General features: G+C 44.0%; 1 protein-coding gene across 4 annotated transcripts in view; it reads left to right on the top strand.

Annotated features, from left to right (window-relative positions):
• SLC4A8 (solute carrier family 4 member 8) overlaps nucleotides 1–18,996 on the top strand; it is a 66,114-nt gene that overhangs the window by 27,081 nt on the left and 20,037 nt on the right. For all 4 annotated transcript variants that reach the window (XM_004429045.3, XM_087442387.1, XM_087442389.1 and 1 more), the window contains exons 10-18: nucleotides 455–601; nucleotides 1,415–1,515; nucleotides 7,439–7,613; nucleotides 8,210–8,343; nucleotides 9,394–9,639; nucleotides 12,607–12,712; nucleotides 13,320–13,481; nucleotides 15,720–15,833; nucleotides 18,239–18,400. In XM_004429045.3, the coding sequence (XP_004429102.1) occupies nucleotides 455–601; nucleotides 1,415–1,515; nucleotides 7,439–7,613; nucleotides 8,210–8,343; nucleotides 9,394–9,639; nucleotides 12,607–12,712; nucleotides 13,320–13,481; nucleotides 15,720–15,833; nucleotides 18,239–18,400 (1,347 nt within the window). The remainder of the gene's footprint in view (nucleotides 1–454; nucleotides 602–1,414; nucleotides 1,516–7,438; nucleotides 7,614–8,209; nucleotides 8,344–9,393; nucleotides 9,640–12,606; nucleotides 12,713–13,319; nucleotides 13,482–15,719; nucleotides 15,834–18,238; nucleotides 18,401–18,996) is intronic.

The raw sequence follows: 18,996 nt of genomic DNA, 5'->3' as shown, positions 1-18,996 counted from the left end.
GTTGCAAAGCAGGGTTTTCAAGGCATATGTCTTAGCAGGCAGAGGGAGGTGGAGGCTGTGCTTTATCAGCTCTCTTTGGGAGGCTTCTTTCATGGAAGACCTTAGTAATTCCATCCAGTTTTTCCAACCATTATGATCAGGAAAAATTTCCCATGCATCTTGCCTCTTGTTCTATTCTTTGAGAAGGTATCAGAATTATACAACTTTAGAGTCATGTCTTACTTCTTCTTATACTAACAGACATGTATTTAGTTCTTTTTGACCCATCTCATCTTCAGGTCCATTTTTGTCCTTTTATTCTTGCGCTTCTCTAAGTGCTAAAGTTTTCCACATTTCAGATCCCCATGACAGAGAGAAAAATCAAGAGGTCATATCCATCTTTCACCATATCCATTGGTGCTTGTTTTAACTAAAGTTATTTTCAACTTTCCTGAGAGTATTTCCTTCTCTGTAGATTTTTCATGATGTGGCATATAAGGCAAAAGAGCGAGATGATCTCCTGGCTGGGGTTGACGAGTTCCTAGACCAGGTGACGGTGCTCCCACCAGGGGAGTGGGACCCCTCCATTAGAATCGAGCCACCCAAAAACGTCCCTTCCCAGGTAATGTATGCACATTGGCCAATGGTGGCTTAGTGCCACTTAGTGAATACCCGCCATGGACCAAGCTAAGACCACGTGGGTGTATGCGAAATAAATCAAGACCTGGCCCTGTTTCGGGGGACCTAGAATGTCAGAACAGTAATTAAAATGAATATGCAGGAACCTGGATTGGCTCAGGTGTGATGGGATCAGTCAGGATTACTCTGGGATGAATTTAAAGCCAACTTTTGAAGGATTGATGTGGGATGGCAGAGAGAAGAGGGGAGGCTATTTCTTGGGAGTATATCATGAACGAAGAAGCCATTAAATGGAAAGAACAAGTTGTAGAGAGGGAGCAAATAGAACCCCCCTACTTTTTGACAAGTTAGAGATGGGAAGGGAACTCCCGCTATGCACTAAACACCAGGTGCTTTACATATGCTTATTCAACCTTCCCAGCAACATCCCCAAATAGGTATTGTTATCCTTAATTTTACAAATGAGAAATAAAAATATCTTCAAGGTTTTAAGGTAAAGTAAGATTACATAGATGGATTTGAAACTGGAACTTAGGTCATATCTGATGCCAAAGTCTCCATTTTTCTGTTTCTGGGCAAGGCAGTTGAGTCAGGTACTAGTAGAAAGGAGGAGAAATTATATGTTGTTGTTTTCAGGAAAGTCAAAACTGCCCCAAATCAGTAAATGCATTTGAAAGCTACAAACACTTGGGTATTTTTTGGCTGCTTTTGAATTATCTCATCACCACTCCCCCCATTGGCAGGAGTGACGGAACAGATGGCTGACTTTACTAATTTTGTGGTCCTCTGTTAAAAGGAGAAAAGGAAAATGCCTGGTGTTCCAAATGGAAACGTTTGCCACATAGAACCGGAACCACATGGGGGCCACAGTGGGCCAGAACTTCAGCGCACTGGGCGGTAAGTTCTGTGATGTTTCACAGTTAATACTGCTTACTGGGCTGAAGTTGTGTGAAGGAGTAAGTCATCCTCTTTGCTTTCAGCCTTCTTCTCTGTGGTATCTTTAATGACTGGGAATGACTTTTCAAATGGAACCACTGACTATCAGTATTATGAATATATCAAATATTGTATTCATTCATTCACGTTTCTCAAACCACCTGCCATATTCTGTCTCACCTCCAGTCCTTCCCACACATTGTTCCCTCGGATTTGAACACTTGTCCCCTTCCTCATCTCCTAGCTTCTCCTGCTTATCCTTTATCTCAGCTTAGGTGTTACTTCCTTTGGAAAGCCTTTCACGACTCTCTATAGATGAGGTTAGGTATTCCTACTATGTGGTGACACAGCTTTGAGCTCTGTCCCCCACCTGCCAGCCACACTCCCCCTAGCCTAGCTCCCCAGTACAGCCCTTATCATGATTTCTTATTATTGCTTGATTTGTTGTCTTTCCTGCAAGAAAGAACGTTTGCTCCGTAAGGGCAGGGACCTCATTACGTTCCTAGCACCCAGCACATTGCTCTGCACGGAGTAGGCCCTCAATATCTGATGAATGAATGAATGAATGAATACTTTTAGAATGATGCCCCTTCTGTAGCATGAATGAACTAGCTATAGATAAATATTGAGTGATTAAGTTAGAAAACTCCCTTAAGGTAGGAAAATAGGTGGTATTTTAGGTGTGTGTGTGTCTCAAAATAGGCAATCTACTCTTCTGGGCCAAGATTTTAAGGACAGATGTCCAACGAGGAGCTTCTCTAGTAGGTGAGGGAAGCAGGTCCCCAGACCAGGAGGCTTTATTTGCCAGGTAGGAAGGTGGCAAAAGAAGGTGATATTTTGGGTTGGAGTGACATCCAGGGTGTCCCCCAGATTGTGGGAGAAGACTGAGACTATGGTTCTGGCTCTGCAAATTGTGCTTGTGTCTAAGAAGGATCTGCTGAGCGGAGATTCTCAGGACGGGACTCAGATCATGGAAAGAAGCTTTTAACACCCTCAACTGCCTTGTTTTTGCCTTATTTTTTTCCTCCTCGCTTGAAATTGCTTTCCTTATTTTTATAACCTCAATACTCTACCCAATGGAAACTCAGGGGTTTTTTTTGGAATTGTGGAGAGTGCTTTATTTTTCTACTCTTGGAAATTCAGGGAGAAGCCAGGAGAGGAAATGGAGAAGCAGGAGAGAGTGCGCTTAACTAGCAGTGTCCATGTAGCGTATATGTTTCCTGCATAGAGGAAGGTATTTGAGGGGGACAAATAACTGGGCTCTGGGGAGGGATCGCTGGAGGCAAAGAGGAGCCCTTTGATGGAAGGGATGCTGAAAGGAGGGAGCCACCTCCAAGAGTAAATTTAGTGTTTTCTCTATAGTTAGAAGAAGTCTGAATTGGGTGGGGAGGCTGATATTGAGGGACAGTTCAAGGGAAGCATCTGTCCTTAGAATAGGTTCCAGGATTGAGACTGTGCTAGAGGAGGTGGTGTTTTTTAGAGGAGGGTCTTGGGTATGGATTTGATAGTATTTCAGAGTTATGATTTATCTTTTGAATATAAAGAGCGTCCATACCCCAGGACTTAGAGTTTGAAAGTAGTGGAAATGAGGGCAACAGTGTTTCCTCCAAACAGATATCCGTGCAGAGGTGATATTTTCAGATTTCTTTTGGTGTCAAGGAGAGAATAAACTAGAGTCCCAGGCCTTTTGAGGGGGTCACTTATAATCAATTCCACATGGGGGTTTGGGAGACCATTAAATTGGATTTCAGTAATTATAGAATCCCAGAAATGGTGCCTGACATCCCAAAAGAAAATCCTATACGGCCAGGATCATCACATGTTTAATCCCAAACCCCTTTACTCACAGAACCAAAGTACCTTCATCACAAATTCAAATAGGGGTGGAGGAAGTTCTCCCATAATGCTGTGTCAGGAACTTGTCGAACTGACAAAGCTGGAAGGAAGGGTTATCTGGGCTCAGAGCCTCGGTCTGCTTGGTGTGGGGGGTGCCTCCTCTTCCTGAGCTCCTGAGCTTCCTCAGAGCCCTTAGTAAAGGACCTTGAGACACATGGCCTTCTTCTCTTATAGCCTTTGAGGCAGGTGACCTAATGCCCACATCAGGGATTATAGTTCTGTGCCATCTCAGATTATGTAGGGAGTGAACATGAAACTTCCCCTAGAATTTTCCGGACCTTTCTGGTATATCAAATCATCACATTGTACACCTTAAACTTACACAATGTTATATGTCAGTTATACCTCAATAAAGCTAGGAGAAAAAAGGAAAAAAAGGATTAAGAAGATTTAAAAAATTACATTAGCCTGGGTTTTATAATTCTTCATACCATTAGTTGTGTTTCTTTGAGGTGGAAAGCCTGCTTTATGGGTATGATGTTGTACAACCTGGGGCAAAACTTGGAGACTTAGGGGATGTTATCCTCGTTGGATGGAGAGGTATTTGAAGATGGGGTAGTGTGGACTCTAAGAAGGTGAGGAAGGAGGCAACGTTGAAAATGGTACTCTGAGTTCTGTGTTATCTGACCCCACAAGCCAGGGCCAGGACAGTGTCTGGGACCTCCCTGATGCCGACCCAGGCGGTGAGGCCGACTCATTCCCATAGGTAACGAAGAGGAAAGTCTGACTAGAGTGTTCCTAGGCCAGACGCTGCACAGCAGGGAGGATACTCTGAAAAGAAGTTTTCCAAGGTAGATTGATATACCTTGTTGGGGATGCCACTTTTGGGAAGGGTTAATGAAAAAAAGAATCAGGAGCTGCTATCTCGATGATCCCCCCACGCTTCAAACAGGTTTCTGCCAAAGCACACCTGACAAATGGATGGCTGGCCTGTCCCTAAAGCCCTCCAGAGAGGGGTTCCCTAAGTCAGTGCTCCAGAGCCTAGTGACCCTCTATGCGGGTAAGTCCTTTCTTGCATCAAGCTTAAATTCATAGCCCCCCAAAACTTGAACATCAAGGGCAGTGTTGAAAGGGAAAGGAGGTCTCAAATGTGAAGAGAAGCATCCGTGTCTGATTAATATCTGGTAGATGGGCAGTTATGGTCTGATTTTATGCGTGAGTGAGGTAGGAGGCTGACTCCATAAACAGCATTCAGAAATTATTTTATTAATTTATAGTTATACCATCGAGAAGAGCCTCAGATCTTTTCTCATTTGTCTAGTAGGCAGACAGGTGTCCTCCCTTTCAGTGACTTCTCATAAATCCATTTCACATTAAATCTTTGTCTATTACTCACAGACGCTCCTCCCTGAAGGCCCCTCCTGCGTCCAGGGGCCAAGTGATCACAGCAGCTCAGTGGGGTGAGGCTCACTATTGCAGAAGGAGATTCTTCTCCCAGAATAATACCCTTCAGAGGAAGGTCACTGGTTATTAAGAGGTGATATTCACGTTGTACTAAGATGCTATGTTGGGTAAGGACCCAGAAACACTTGAATCCTGCCCCAGACTAATCGTGGTGCCTATAAAGTCCTTGAGGGGCTAGTACCCAGAGGAGAAAGCAAGACAAAGTGATACTTTCTTACAAACTGGAAACAGACCCAAACCCTGAGGTGGGACACTCATGCTCTAGGTTAGACCCTGTTGATAGCTCCTTACCCAAGCTAGGTTTGCCAGAGAGGCTAAAACCAAAGCAGGTCACAAGGCTGGCTTGGCCTCTCTCCCCTAAGCCCAGACCCAGACAGTGATGTTACTGCTATAAGCTGAGGAAGGATGAATCCCAACTACACCCACCCAAACCAGAGGAAAGAGCAAGTGGGTAAGACAGAACAGCATCTGCCCTGTGTCCACCTGCATACCCACTGTCCCCGGCGAGATGACAGAAAGCATTCAGATGGAGAAAGAGAGCTGCCTTCTCCCCCCGCATACAGGTCCAGGCCTCGTGGTACTTTTCCAGGCTCCTAGGCAGCGAGAAAGAAAGAGCTGGCCAGGCATCTTTTCATGAGAGAGTTGTTTTTTGTTTTTTTTAGCTATTACAGAAAATTTCAAACATACAAAAAAGAAAAGCGAATAGTATAATAAATCCCATGTGCCCATCAATAGTTATCAACATTTGGCCAATTTTGTTTCATCTATTTCTCCCCCGACTTAATTGTTTTGTTTTTATGTTTTCTAGATTATTTTAAACCAAATTACCGGTATCATGTCATTTTACCCGAAACTACTTCAGTATGTATCTCTGTTTGATAAGGACATTTTTAAAAACAACTCTCATGCCATTATGAAATCTAACAAAATTAACAATAATTCCTTAAATTGTCTAATGATCAGTCCATATTCAACTTTTTGTGATTGTCTTAGCAACATCTTTTCAGAGTTCATTTGTTTGACATAGGATCCAATCAGGGTTTGCATTTCACATTCCCATTCTATAACAGCCCTCCTTCCTTTTTTTCTGTGCCATTGATTTGTAGAAGAAACCAGGTAATTTGTCGTGTAGAATGCTGAGTGGCCCTTTTTTGTGTGTGTGTAAGGAAGATTATCCCTGAGCTAACATCCATGCCAATCCTCCTCTTTTTGCTGAGGAAGGTTGGCCCTGGGCTAACATCCATGCCCATCTTCCTCTACTTTATATGGGAAGCTGCCATAGCATGGCTTGACAAGCGGCGCGTCGGCTGATGCCCAGAATCCAAACCTGCGAACCCCAGGCTACCAAAGCGGAGCGCATGCACTTAACCGCTGTGCCACCGGGCTGGCTCCTGAGTGGCTCTTTTTGTTACTCACTTATCAACTTTCACCCTGGTGCCGTGACCCCACTCTTAGAAAAAGCGACCCAGTCTGAGGACACCACTGCTCCTAGGTGTGGGATATCTTGCTCTCGATCTGTCTCATCCTTGGGAAGTGGAGGGGGATCCTGAAGTCCTGCCACCAAGTCCTGTTGATTCTACCTCCTGATTAGTCCTGAGCCCACTCCACTACTTCCAGTCCTGCCCTGTGTTCCAGTCATTACACCCCTGACTGAATGATCCTTCCAGGATGCACGTTTAATTGTGTCTCTCTCCTGTTTACAATCTTTCAGTGACTTGACATGCCATTAGGATAAAGTTCTAATTCCTTAAAACAGTGTACAAGGCCCTTCGTGACTAGGCTTCTCCAGTTTCTCCAGCCTTGTCAGTTGGTATTTGCCCCTCACACTGTCTTATCCAGCCATATCTCTTTCAGCATCTCGAACCCGCCATGCCCTCTCACCTCTAGGTGTCACCCATGCTAGCCCCTCTGCCTCATCTGGCTCACTCCTGGTCTGTTCTCCTAGTCCCTGCTGAAATGTGCCTTCCTGTTCTGTGCTGCCGTGGCGCCTCAGGACACTGCCTGTCTCCTGCACTCGACTGTTGGTCCTGGAGAGAAGGGCTGTGTTGTCTTGCTCACTCCTGCCTCTCCAGGACCTGGCACAGTGCCTGGCACGAAGTATCTGCTACCACTTGTCAACTGCGTGAATGAATTATTATGCTAATTGCTGAAGAGTCAGGTGGATAGGAAAGTACTTTCAGAGTAGGAAAGTACGTGAAGGGGCTTTGAATCTAGAAAACATATAATAAAACTAACAATTTTAATACTTTGAATTGGTTTTGCACATTTCCTCCTAACAGCTCAGAATTTGTAGTTTGAAGCTAATACTTACTTCATGTTAATTTTTTGGAACTTTTTATTGAATGGGTAATATGCACACCCAAATTCATGCTTTTTCTGCTTGGGATAATCATTCAAATTCATGCCCTTGGTTGCAAATAGAATCTGTGCTGGCTCTAGAGAGATCTCTTATACTTGAGGTCAAATTGAAGCCAAAGTGTAACCTCCATTCAGAGCACGTTTGAAGTGCTTTCAAATGTGTGCTGTTCATATGCTTTCATGGAGGGGCGACGGTGTTCGAGGCCTGTCTGCCATGTTTCTGCAGGCTCTTTGGGGGCTTGGTGCTGGACATCAAGCGGAAGGCCCCCTGGTACTGGAGCGACTACCGGGATGCACTCAGCCTGCAGTGTTTGGCCTCCTTTCTGTTCCTGTACTGTGCCTGCATGTCGCCTGTCATCACCTTTGGGGGATTGCTTGGAGAAGCCACTGAGGGACGCATAGTAAGAACTTTTAACCACTTCTAATGGTCCCAAACAAGACTTAAAATATTATAGTGGCAGCCAAGTCCATTGGGGGGAAAATTGCCTGGGCTAGGACTGAGGAGATTGGATTCTTTGTACTGAATTACTGTGGTCCTCTGACTTCATACCAAGCAGCAACACAGTTCTCCCTTTAGAACAGACTCTCTTCTGCTTGAGTATCAATTTCAGTAGCTGATTGCCCAGTTGAATTGCCCGTTGCTCCAAGGGTGGAAAATGATATATTAATGTCATTTGAAAGTAAGATTTAAGGTGACTCTGTATGACAGCTTGTAGTGTGAATGGTGTTGTTGTGCTTTCTATATATATTTAAGTACTGAATTGAGTCACTGGAGAACAGGACTTAGTTAAGGAATCACATATGGATGGATTCGGGCACCTGAATTATCAAACTGTTATCCGTTTACAAGAGTATTAGACAGGGTATACACATCACTCTTTGCAAATGACTTGTCAGGGCACACAGGAGAGCTAAGTCAGGAATGTGCATAAGTCCACATTACTCATTACAGGTGGGCTGTGGACTCAGTGATGATGGTTTTTTTTTTCCCTCTCAGAGTGCAATTGAATCCTTGTTTGGAGCCTCCATGACTGGGATTGCCTATTCCTTGTTTGCCGGACAGGCTCTCACCATCCTGGGAAGTACTGGGCCAGTGCTTGTGTTTGAAAAGATTTTGTTCAAATTCTGCAAGTAAGACATTTGGTTTTCTGGAAACTCTAACTAGATGTGCTCTTGTGCTGTTAGGGTTGAATGCCAGGGTCCCGGCAAGTATAAGCAGGCAAATATCATTCTGGACTGTAAAAGCCTGAAGGAAGAACATCATTGGTCTGTTGTCCTACCCCCAGGTAGTACTGTACCTAAAATAGAAGATCTCCTAGTCTTAAAGAGCTTTATTAACATCCCTCAGCCATTAGTGAAGTCTTGACTTTTTATCTTTATTTTTTATTTATTTTTGTGAGGAAGATCAGCCCTGAGCTAACGTCCATGCTAATCCTCCTCTTTTTGCTGAGGAAGACCGGCTCTGAGCTAACATCTATTGCCAATCCTCCTCCCTTTTTTTTTTCCCCAGTAGATAGTTGTATGTCATAGTTGCATATCCTTCCAGTTGCCGTATGTGGGACGCAGCCTCAGCATGGCCAGAGAAGCGGCGTGTCGGGGCGTTCCCGGCACCCGAACCCGGGCCGCCAGCAGCAGAGCGCGCTCACCCAACCGCTAAGCCACGGGGCCAGCCCTTGACTTTTTATCTTTAAAAAGACTTTCCCTAGCTAATTCAAACTCCTCCATTTCCATTTCAAGTCAATTTTTAGTTTGGCCTAATATCCCTCCTTCATATTCTGGTTGCTAGTGGTGGTAAGACTCAACAATGCCCTTGTTTCCCTACTTTTCTTATAAAATCTTTTTTTCATTTTGTATTAGCATGTAGAACAAGGGCCGGCTTCTTTTTCTTACCTGCAAGAATAAGATCTTAATCACGTTGGGCAGTAATGGCAGAAACGTGTGTGGGACAATTCCTTCCTTCTCCACTTTCCTTGTCCTTGCTATGGCAAATACCACTTGTGAAGCAAAGCTTTGTCACAGTTGTCCCAGGGCAGCGTTTAGGAGTGAAGTGCAGTCAGAGTTAGGGATAAACTGGGTTGCAATACTGGGATGGATACTATGTGATGAATCAACCACATTTCTGACCCTTTGTCTCGTGATGCCATCCATCCTTGCCTTTGATGAACTTTGGTCTTGTTTCAGAGACTACGCTCTTTCATACCTCTCCCTGCGAGCTTGTATCGGACTGTGGACCGCCTTCCTGTGCATTGTTCTTGTGGCAACTGATGCCAGTTCCCTTGTCTGCTACATTACCCGCTTCACTGAAGAAGCGTTTGCCTCCCTGATTTGCATTATTTTCATCTATGAAGCAATAGAAAAGTTGATTCACCTAGCAGAGACCTACCCCATTCACATGCACAGCCAGCTGGACCACCTCAGCCTGTATTAGTAAGTATGCTTTCTGCTTGTCTTTCTTTTTTTTAATTTAGCAAAGGGCCTGAGTTTAATGGCTGATGTAGTGTGCCAGACAGTGCGTGTAGCTTCTGTTAAGGAAGCATCTTGGCCCTCTGGGAAACAGAGCTCAGATACGGATGTGAAGACTTGGGGGGCTGCCAGGGGAGAACAGTCAAAAGTGACGACGGAGAGGATGGACTAAGAGTGAAACCCAGAGGGGACGTGAGAAATGCTTCCAGAGCATGTCTTTTGGTTCCAGGCATTGAGACAAAAATAGGCTGCAAAGATAGCAGGGAGAATTCAAGTTAGTGGTTGAGAGGAACTTCTTTTTGCAAGGACTGTGACCCTGGACCATGTTATCACGATTCTCTGAAAGTGTATACAGGCTACTCTTAGGACTCATTAGGTAGAGATATGTTAATGATTCCTTACCTATCCACAGGTCTCTTACTCAGTATCCTAAAGATCTAGAAGTCCGTTTACTTACCTAGATTTCAACTCAAGAGGCTGTGTTTTCTTCACATGTTCAATACAGTTTGGATCAGCTGGAAAAGAAACACAGTATTTGGCTATGTTTTCAACCTTCTAGGAGAGTCTGGTCCTATAAAACATCTCCTCTCTGGAATAGTCATTCTCCAAATTATGACTAAAGCCCCTCGTCCTTTAGCTCTGTATGTGAAGTTCCCTCCCTCTGGCTGCACAGTTATTTTTCACTGTGGACGATTCACCCTGAGCTAACATCGTGGCAATCTTCCACCTGTTTTGTATGTGAGTTGCTGCCACAGCATGGCCACTGACAAGTGGTAAGGTCCGCACCCGGGAACTGAACCCAGGCCGCTGAAGCAGAGTACGCTGAACTTAACCACTAGGCCACGGGGCTGGCCCTGGCTGCACAGTTCTGATGTGGAGGGTCTGGTTGTGAAGTGAACACTTTCAACCTGAAACTGCCTGAGCCAAGAGTGCACTGCATGGAGGCATCTGCCAAGCAGCCACAGATACACTTTTATAGAGTCTAGTTATCCATTCATTAACCTTTTTAAAGCCAGAATTCATAAAAAATTTATTAGAATTTTAAAGTTATTTTATTAGAAAATAACCATTAGGGAGTGTAATCTTTGAAGCCTAGAGGATTGCCGACTGGCTTTGGAGTTCTGGATTGCCCATTGGCATTGGAGTAAGGTTTATTCTTTGACCTTTTTATGTCATTCATTTATTCCTTTAACAAATATGTGTTGAGCACCTACTGTGTGCCAGGCACTGTTTTAGGCCCTGGAACATAGCGGTGACCCTGACAGACAAAGGATCTACCCTCATGAGGCTTATATCCTAGTGAGAAGAGATGGACAAAAGTGACCAACCCTAGACTGAGTAGACTTTGGATCTGGATACTGTAATTGTTTGTTAGTAAAGCTCAAAATAGCATTTTTCTTAGTTGTCTTCCACTGTTGGTTCATATGGAGCTGATGTGAAGCTAGAACTCCCCAACTCTTTAAATGATTTTATGTTAACATGTGTGGAACTGATTTTTTTAATAGACTTGTTTTTTTAGAGCAGTTTTAGGTTCACAGCAAAATTGAGCAGAAAGTACAGAGAGTTCCCATATACCCCTTGCCCCCACACATGCACAGCCTCCCCTGCTATCAACATTTCCCACCAGAGTGGTACATTTGTTGCAATCAATGAACCTGTATTGACACATCATTATCACCAAAAGTCCACAGTTTACATTAGGGTTCACTCTTGGTATTGTAAATTCTATGGCTTTTGATGAATGTATAATGACACGTCACCATTATAGTATCATACAGAACAGTTAGTTGCCATACAAATTCTCTGTGCTCTACCTATTCATCTCTCCCACCACCCCAACCCCTGGAAGACAGAAATCTTTTTACTGTCTCCGTAGTTTTGCCTTTTCCGCAGTGTCACATAGTTGTAATCATACAGTGTGTAGGCTTTTCAGATTGGCTTTACTCACTTAGTAATATGCACTTAAAGGTCTACTGTGTCTTTTCACGGCTTGATAGCTCATTTCTTTTTAGTGCTGAATAATAGTCCATTGTCTTGATGTACTACAGTACATCCGTTCGCCTACTGAAGGACATCTTTGTTGCTTCCAAGTTTAGAATTGATTTTTTATACCTAAATATAGGACTTCATAGCTTTCCCTATTAATTTTCATTTTGTTGATTTCCTCCTATTATTATAAACTGTTGAGATCTTTTTGAATTTTAATTCTGTCACCCTATATCCTTAGAAGGCATGCTCATTAAATTCACAGATGAAACAAAGTTGGTGGGAATGACTGTATTAGTTGAGTATACTGGGAGCCAGTTCAGGCATGAAACATGCTGGGACTGGGAGGCAATATGGTGGCCAGTGGGACAGGTCTGGTCAGATGGACAAGTTTAGATGGAAGAAGAGGCCTGGGGAAGCCAGAGAATGGTGGAGGTAGTGGGATATATCCAGAGATAATGCAGCGTCAAGAAAAGCTTATATCACGATTCCAGGAGACTCCAATTTTTAGAGCAAGAACGTGACGGGAGTATAGGGAGCAAGATACATAGGCTTGGAGGAAGCTGTTGAGAGCTGACTGCAATATCAAGTCCTCCTTGCTGTGTAGATTGAATTTCATAGGAAGAGCCTAAGAGATAGAAACTAAGCAAGGAAACCACCAGGGCTCATTCTGGGCACATCAGATGCCAAGCTTTGTTGTTCGCAGAATTTAACCCGAGACACACACGCTGCTTTGAGTCCATCTTCGGTAATGACTGACTGAAAAATTGGGATGTGGATGGGCCTACAGATGGGCCTCAGCCAACAGGACCAACCTCAGGGATCTGAAGTGGGCAGAGGAGAAATAGGCAGCTCTGCTAGAGCCTTTAGCTCAGTCACGGCGAAAAATACTTAATTGACTACTTGGCTGCTTTCCTCAGGAATCTTTTTTCCTTTTCCCTTCAGCTGCAGGTGTACTCTCCCAGAGAATCCAAACAATCACACCCTGCAGTACTGGAAGGACCACAACATCGTGACAACGGAAGTCCACTGGGCTAACCTGACCGTTAGTGTAAGTCTGGGAGCTGCCAGGTGCTGTGGCAATGTGGCCGCCAGGTTTAGGAGGGCCTTCTAGGTAGAAGTGGGGTAGCCCTTTGGCAAGCTCTGGAATTTTCAGAAATAAAGCTTTTTTTTTTTTTTTTTTTTAACTATTCTTACTGACTTTTTTCCCCCTTCAAAAGTTTTCTTGTACATAAAGGGAAAAGAAGATTACCTCTCTCTTCTCTCCCACATGCACCCTACCCAGTGACCCTGCACCAGGGGTATGAGGGGATGAAACTAGGCAGGGCAGGGGGGCAGACCCAGGCTTTGTGGGGCTTGAAGAACATTCAAATTTGGAAGTCCTCTGTAATATGAGTAATACAAATTGCTAGGGCCCTCCCAGAACCTCATGTTTGCTCGGGACAGTTCTGGTTTCATTTTCAAAAGCAATAGTCACCCTGCCTGGGAGGGGCTTTTGCGAGTGAGAGCCCCACAACTGCATGGAGGTCAAGTGGGTGCTGCTGGCAGCCTGCGCTCCCCAGCAACCGTGGGGTGACAGTGATCAGTGGACTCAGAAGGCTACAGCTATTTATTCCCTTGTGCCTGCCTTTCATCACCCAGAATACTTGTTCCTCCAGGAATGCCAGGAGATGCACGGAGAGTTCACGGGATCTTCGTGTGGCCACCATGGACCCTATACTCCGGATGTGCTCTTTTGGTCCTGCATTCTCTTCTTCACCACCTTCATCCTCTCAAGCACCTTAAAGACGTTTAAGACAAGCCGCTATTTCCCAACCAGGGTAGGTAGCATGCTCGTGCGTTTCTTTTGTGTTAGAAGTCGAGTATAACAGGCCCTGTTCTCAGCCTCCTTGCTGCTTGCTGAGCAGAGTGGCAGGTGGAGAGTTCCAAATGTCATGATGAACAACGCTGTGGCATTCTCTTCTTCTAGTGTCCAGCAGCCTCTTTTATAGATGTGTGGGATGAGGGTTAATATTTAAAAGCTTTTTGATTTAAAAATGCCAGGTGAGTTTAAAGTGGTAGTAGTGTTGTCTAAAAGCTATTAACTCTCATTTCCAGAATGCTGTTAAGTTTCATTTCCAGAATGCTGGGACATGTAGTATCCAATAGCGAGAGCTGGCTCCTGAATGTGGTAATTTGGGATGATCATTTTGGATACATAGGAAACCCTGAAGTCTCCTCCCAGGGGTGGCTTTTGTGATAGCTTGTGAGATCACTGGTGACATTGACTGCAGCAGCCAAAATGCTCCTGACAGCGATGGTGCTGTTTGTATCGTGATCAGTTTTGGCAGGGCAGAATTAGAGGCTGACTGTAGAGTGGATAAAGGGGCCATTGCTTTGAAAAGGCACTTGAATCAGGAGAAATGGTGGTTTTTCTGTAAGTGAGGTTTCATCAGGCACATTTGCAGAGCAGGATGTGTGACTAGGTGGGGGGCTCAGGTGATTAGATATGTAGTGTACACACCTACATGACTAAAACACATTCTTAGACTTCAGTGAACCTACACAGTAGTTAAGGATGGTACATATTAAATAAGTTTGGGGTCATTGTTTCCGGTCTAGACAAATAGTTAACTAATGGCAGTTGTGTACTAACTACTTGCTCAGGCGTAGGTTAAGCGCTATGGGGGATGCAAAAGAAGTTTAAAATGTGGTCTCTGCCGTCAGATAGGAAGGGGAAACCCATGAAACAACCAGGTCCACCTGAGACAGTAGTAAAGCGTTGGATGCCAACCTGGGATGTAAGTGCTATAGGAGTTCACAGGAAAGAAGGGCCCCAGGATGGGCTTCATGGTGGGAGCAGCTGCATGTTCAGAGAATGTTTGTAACATTCAGTGGAGAACTAACAAAACCAGGGAGGAAGAGCTGGAAACCTCAGGTTTCAAAGGAAAGCAAAGTCAGGTTAAGGTATTAGTGAAGTTACGTGCGGCTAAGATATGTTCTGAAATGTTGGGCATTTCAGAAGCATTGTACTTTATTAAAGCTACGGCAAACTATAAAGTGGCATAGTCCTCTTAGGGACAAAATGTGATAAGTGCTATGGAGAAAAATAAGGCAAGAAAGGAGTATAGGAAGTGCTGGGGTGGAGGGTGGTGAACAATGTGAAGTAGGATCATCAGAGAAGATCTCATGGAGGAGGTGACATTTAGGTGAATGTAAAGGAGGTGAGGGAGCTACCCAAGAGGTTACCTGGAGGAAATACATTCGAGGGAAAAGGATGAGCAAGTACAAAGACCTTGAGGTGGGAGTGAGTCTGTCATGTTTAAGAAACAACAAGGAGGTCTTTGTGGCTGGGGCAGAGTGACCGAGCGGGAGAGCATTGGGAGCTGGAGTCGGAGAGGTAATGATGCCAGTATGTGGGCCTCATAGGCCAAGAAGGCCTTTGGGTTTCTAACTCAGTGAAATGAGGAGCCATTTCAGAGCTTTGGTAGAAGAGTGATATGATCCAACTTATGTTTTAAACGATCACTCCAGTGGCTTTAAAGAAGGGCAGAAGTGAGGTTAGGAGTCTGCCGTAGTTACAAGAGCTGATGGTGACTGATCTAGGTAGCAACAGTGGAGGGGTGAGAAGTGCTGAGGTTCTGGATATGTTCTGAAGTCAAGCCAGCAGGACTCACATGCAGATGGATTAGATGTTGGGTTTGAGGGAGAGGAGGAGTTGATGCTGCTGCCAACGTTCTTGGCTGGCACAAATGAACCTTGGCTAGTCCCAAAAAATCTTCCAAGTTCTCAGAACTATTGCTTAAACCTGGTCATAAATGCTCCAAACAGAACCCTTCAGAGGCTGGGGTGGGTTACACTGGAGTTTGTCAGATGATTCATTCTCCCCCGTCATATCTACACTTTTTGGGTATTAACGTGGGCATATTAACATATTCCTGTTGTTTAAATATGCTTGTATTAATTCACCTATAAAATTAAAGCACTCCTCTGAGGATTTTTAAACCTTTTACAACACTAAGTTCTCTTCTACCCCATTTAACCTCCTAAAACACTTTTCCAATCCTTTCTCATGCCAGGTACGCTCCATGGTGAGTGACTTTGCTGTTTTCCTCACTATCTTCACAATGGTGATTATTGATTTTTTGATTGGCATCCCATCACCAAAGCTTCAAGTTCCCAGTGTGTTCAAGGTAAACAGATCTCAGGGTACTTGGTGCCCTCATGTGGTTTCATAGAATCTGGTCCCGAGTTTGATTTCAAAGGCCTTCCTGTATCCGAATCATGAGTTTTTCAGTCCTCTAAATCTGAACCTTGCTCCTTGTGCCTTACCACTCAGAAAAGCAAACTCTTCAGGCTTGGCTAAGTTCAGGTCAAAAAAGTCAGAGAACAGAAAACTTAAGATTGTTTAATGAATGAAAAGTATTATTTATTATCACTAATGCCACTTATTGTTTTTAATATGTTAAGATTTAAAACAAAGGAATGTGTACATTTATATAAATATATACCAGATACTGTGGGAATGGGGGTCCCTGGAAGAAACCTGGTTAACAGCACTTGCATGGAGCATCAGCTGTTTAAGGGCCCTGGGAAGGATGAAAACGCTGAATGTTGGACTCGGCCCTCCCCTCAAGGATCTTGCCATGTGAGGAGATGGGCTGGCCCAGTGGCCTCATCCAGGGTCTAGGGCCCCTGCCAGAGTAATCATGACATCTCTTCAACCTTATTCCATTGTTTTTTTGTATAACTCTCTATAATCCATAATATTTTTCAGGAAACCTTATACAAAAAGTAAGACAAATGATTAATACATGGGGACTCCAAATCTATTTCAGTTTGGGGGCAGTAACTGAGTAAACTGAGAAGATAGAAAAGCTGAGCTCGGTTCCGTAGATCCCCACAGGGTGGAGAGAAGAGAAAACCTGGGTGTACTCAGTGGCTGGAGAAGAAGCATAAAATGAGAGGCTGGAGAGGCTGGGAGGAGAAGGAGGACAGGAATGAAGGCAGTCCTTGACTCGTACAGGCAGGCAGCCTTTGTCTTTCCTTTCCCTCCCTCTCTCCCTGAAGTAGGCCTGGTTAAAAATATCTTTTTCCATATTGCCTGAAAATTTTTTATTTTATTTTGTTAAGTTCACTGAAATGCCACCAGTTAGAAATTTATGGATTAAAAAACTCCTTCTTTAAAAATATAATACCTCTGAGACTGTCATTCTCACCTTTGTGTGAAGGAGCGCAATTAGCTTTCTCTCTAATACCTCACTGAGGTCAACCCTGCAGGAGGAATGGATTTTGTGTAAAAATAAGTAATTTGGGAGCATTAAGCAGTCTTTGGAAAGGTTTCCTGATGGGTAGGCTTAAGATAGTCAGAAGGCACTGAATTTCTGGGACATCTGGGAGGAAGTCCTCTCAGAGGTGGGAGAAATGAGAAAGGGAATTGGGAGAATGTCAAAAAAAACGTTGCTCATTGACAGACCTCACTTTCAGGAAGCAGCGAAGAAATTTCCTTCCTTCTTTCCTTCCCTATTATACCACATGGCCCCCAGCGACCAAGACCCAGTCTGAAGGCTAGTACTATTACTAGTGGGTTAATGTCAGTCAGGGTTTAATAAGTTTTTGTGTTGGCCTGAGAATTTGACTATCACTTAGAACATTGTTACTGAGGAAACATAGATTCTGTAAACTTTCAGAACCTAACCCATTCATAATTTGGGACTTGATGACGTTATTGAAGAATCTTTGAATCCTAAAGACGTGTATGATATGGAACCAAAAACTTTGGACGTTAACAGTCTTTGTTTGCTTTATTCATTGAGTTTGGGTCAATTCCGGGCCAATTTGTATCCCTGGCCTTTGATCTTCCAGCACTACTTGCTAAACAAGGTGACCTTCTCTTCCCCTGAGTTCCCTGGGGGTTTTGGAGGATCTAGGAGACTTTGGGTATGTCATGAACACCCAAATAAGATGTATAACAGTGGTTTTACAGGGATGCTGGAGAGGGTCCTAGATCAAACAAGTCCCCTGGTTCAGCAGTCTCGGGCTTCTCTCTCAAGTCTCTGGTGCCCAGGCCCCTGTTTCACTGCTGAAGGGAGAAGGCCTCTGGACAAATCCAGTCTAAGCCTGTGAGATTCCGTGCATCTGGCCCTCCTTTGCCTTTATTTGTGCTGTAGACATACATTATATGGCTGCTGGAGGAGAGTGGTGAGGACGGTAGTCAAAGCTGTTTACATTTGGCTTTGGAAATGATTAAATTCTTTTTTGACAACAGATTTTGTTATCAATTGTATTTTACTTGGGCTAGTGTTGAGATCAAGTTGCTTTCTCTGTACATAGGGTTTGGAGAGTAGGGGAAGGAAGTGAAGGATTAACGAATATTCCACAGAAGTTGACAGCTGAGGATTGACTCTTTCAAAGAGGATTTGGAATAAGGTCATAGATTTCCTGAGGAGTTTCTGTATTTCATGCTTTTTTTTTTTTAAAGGATTCTCATTCAAGAATAAAAAGAAATGTGGATATTGTGATTCAGTTTTATCTGTTTTGCCCTAATTACTATAGTTAACTTAAAAGACAAAAATAAAACCTTGTTTTCTCTCCTTAGCCAACAAGGGATGATCGAGGGTGGATTATTAGTCCCATTGGTCCCAATCCCTGGTGGACTGTGATAGCTGCAATTATCCCAGCTCTTCTCTGCACTATCTTAATATTCATGGACCAGCAGATCACAGCTGTCATCATTAACAGGAAGGAACACAAGCTCAAGGTAACAAGAAGTTCTGCCCTAGAAGGAATAATAGCAGTCTGTTACATTTTTTTATTTTAGGGTAGGCCCATTTAGACCAGGAACTGTAGAACCTGGATAAAAGCAGACATGGAAAGAGCTCATAAGGAGTCCAGGGGTTTCCAATCCCTAGAGTAGGGTATGATGGTATGATGTGAAAGAAGCTAGGACTCCATTAACCTCCTCTCAAACCTGTAGGGAAGGTGGGTGGACAGAGTTCCTGGTGGTCCCTATATAGCCACTTACTCTGGGTCAGGCTTATCTTCCTGGATTCAGGTTGGGGTTTGGGCCACTGTTTTCTACAGGCAGATATTCTCCCATTGGTGGCCATGACTGGGGTTTTCAGAGTGAACCTTGAGCCCAAGGATCCTCAGGAGGTCGGGTTGGTTGCAGTATATTTATTAATGAGAGACTTCATGCCTTCATCTCTATTCTTTCCTTACGTGGAGTAGGCAACATCAGATTTGGCAAGGATCTGGGGGTCTGTTGGGGGGGCGTATTGTAAATGACGAATAAGGTCATTTATCTCCAATTCCTGTAGTGTCTACCATCTAGAATGGTCAAGACGTGGCTTGGTT

The sequence above is a fragment of the Ceratotherium simum genome, chromosome 17, assembly GCF_057802395.1.
Source record: "Ceratotherium simum simum isolate JZ-2026a chromosome 17, ASM5780239v1, whole genome shotgun sequence".
NCBI classification, from domain to species: Eukaryota; Metazoa; Chordata; class Mammalia; order Perissodactyla; family Rhinocerotidae; genus Ceratotherium; species Ceratotherium simum.
The sequence above is the reverse complement of the archived record's forward strand: the minus strand, read 5'-3'. Positions and strand labels throughout refer to the sequence as shown.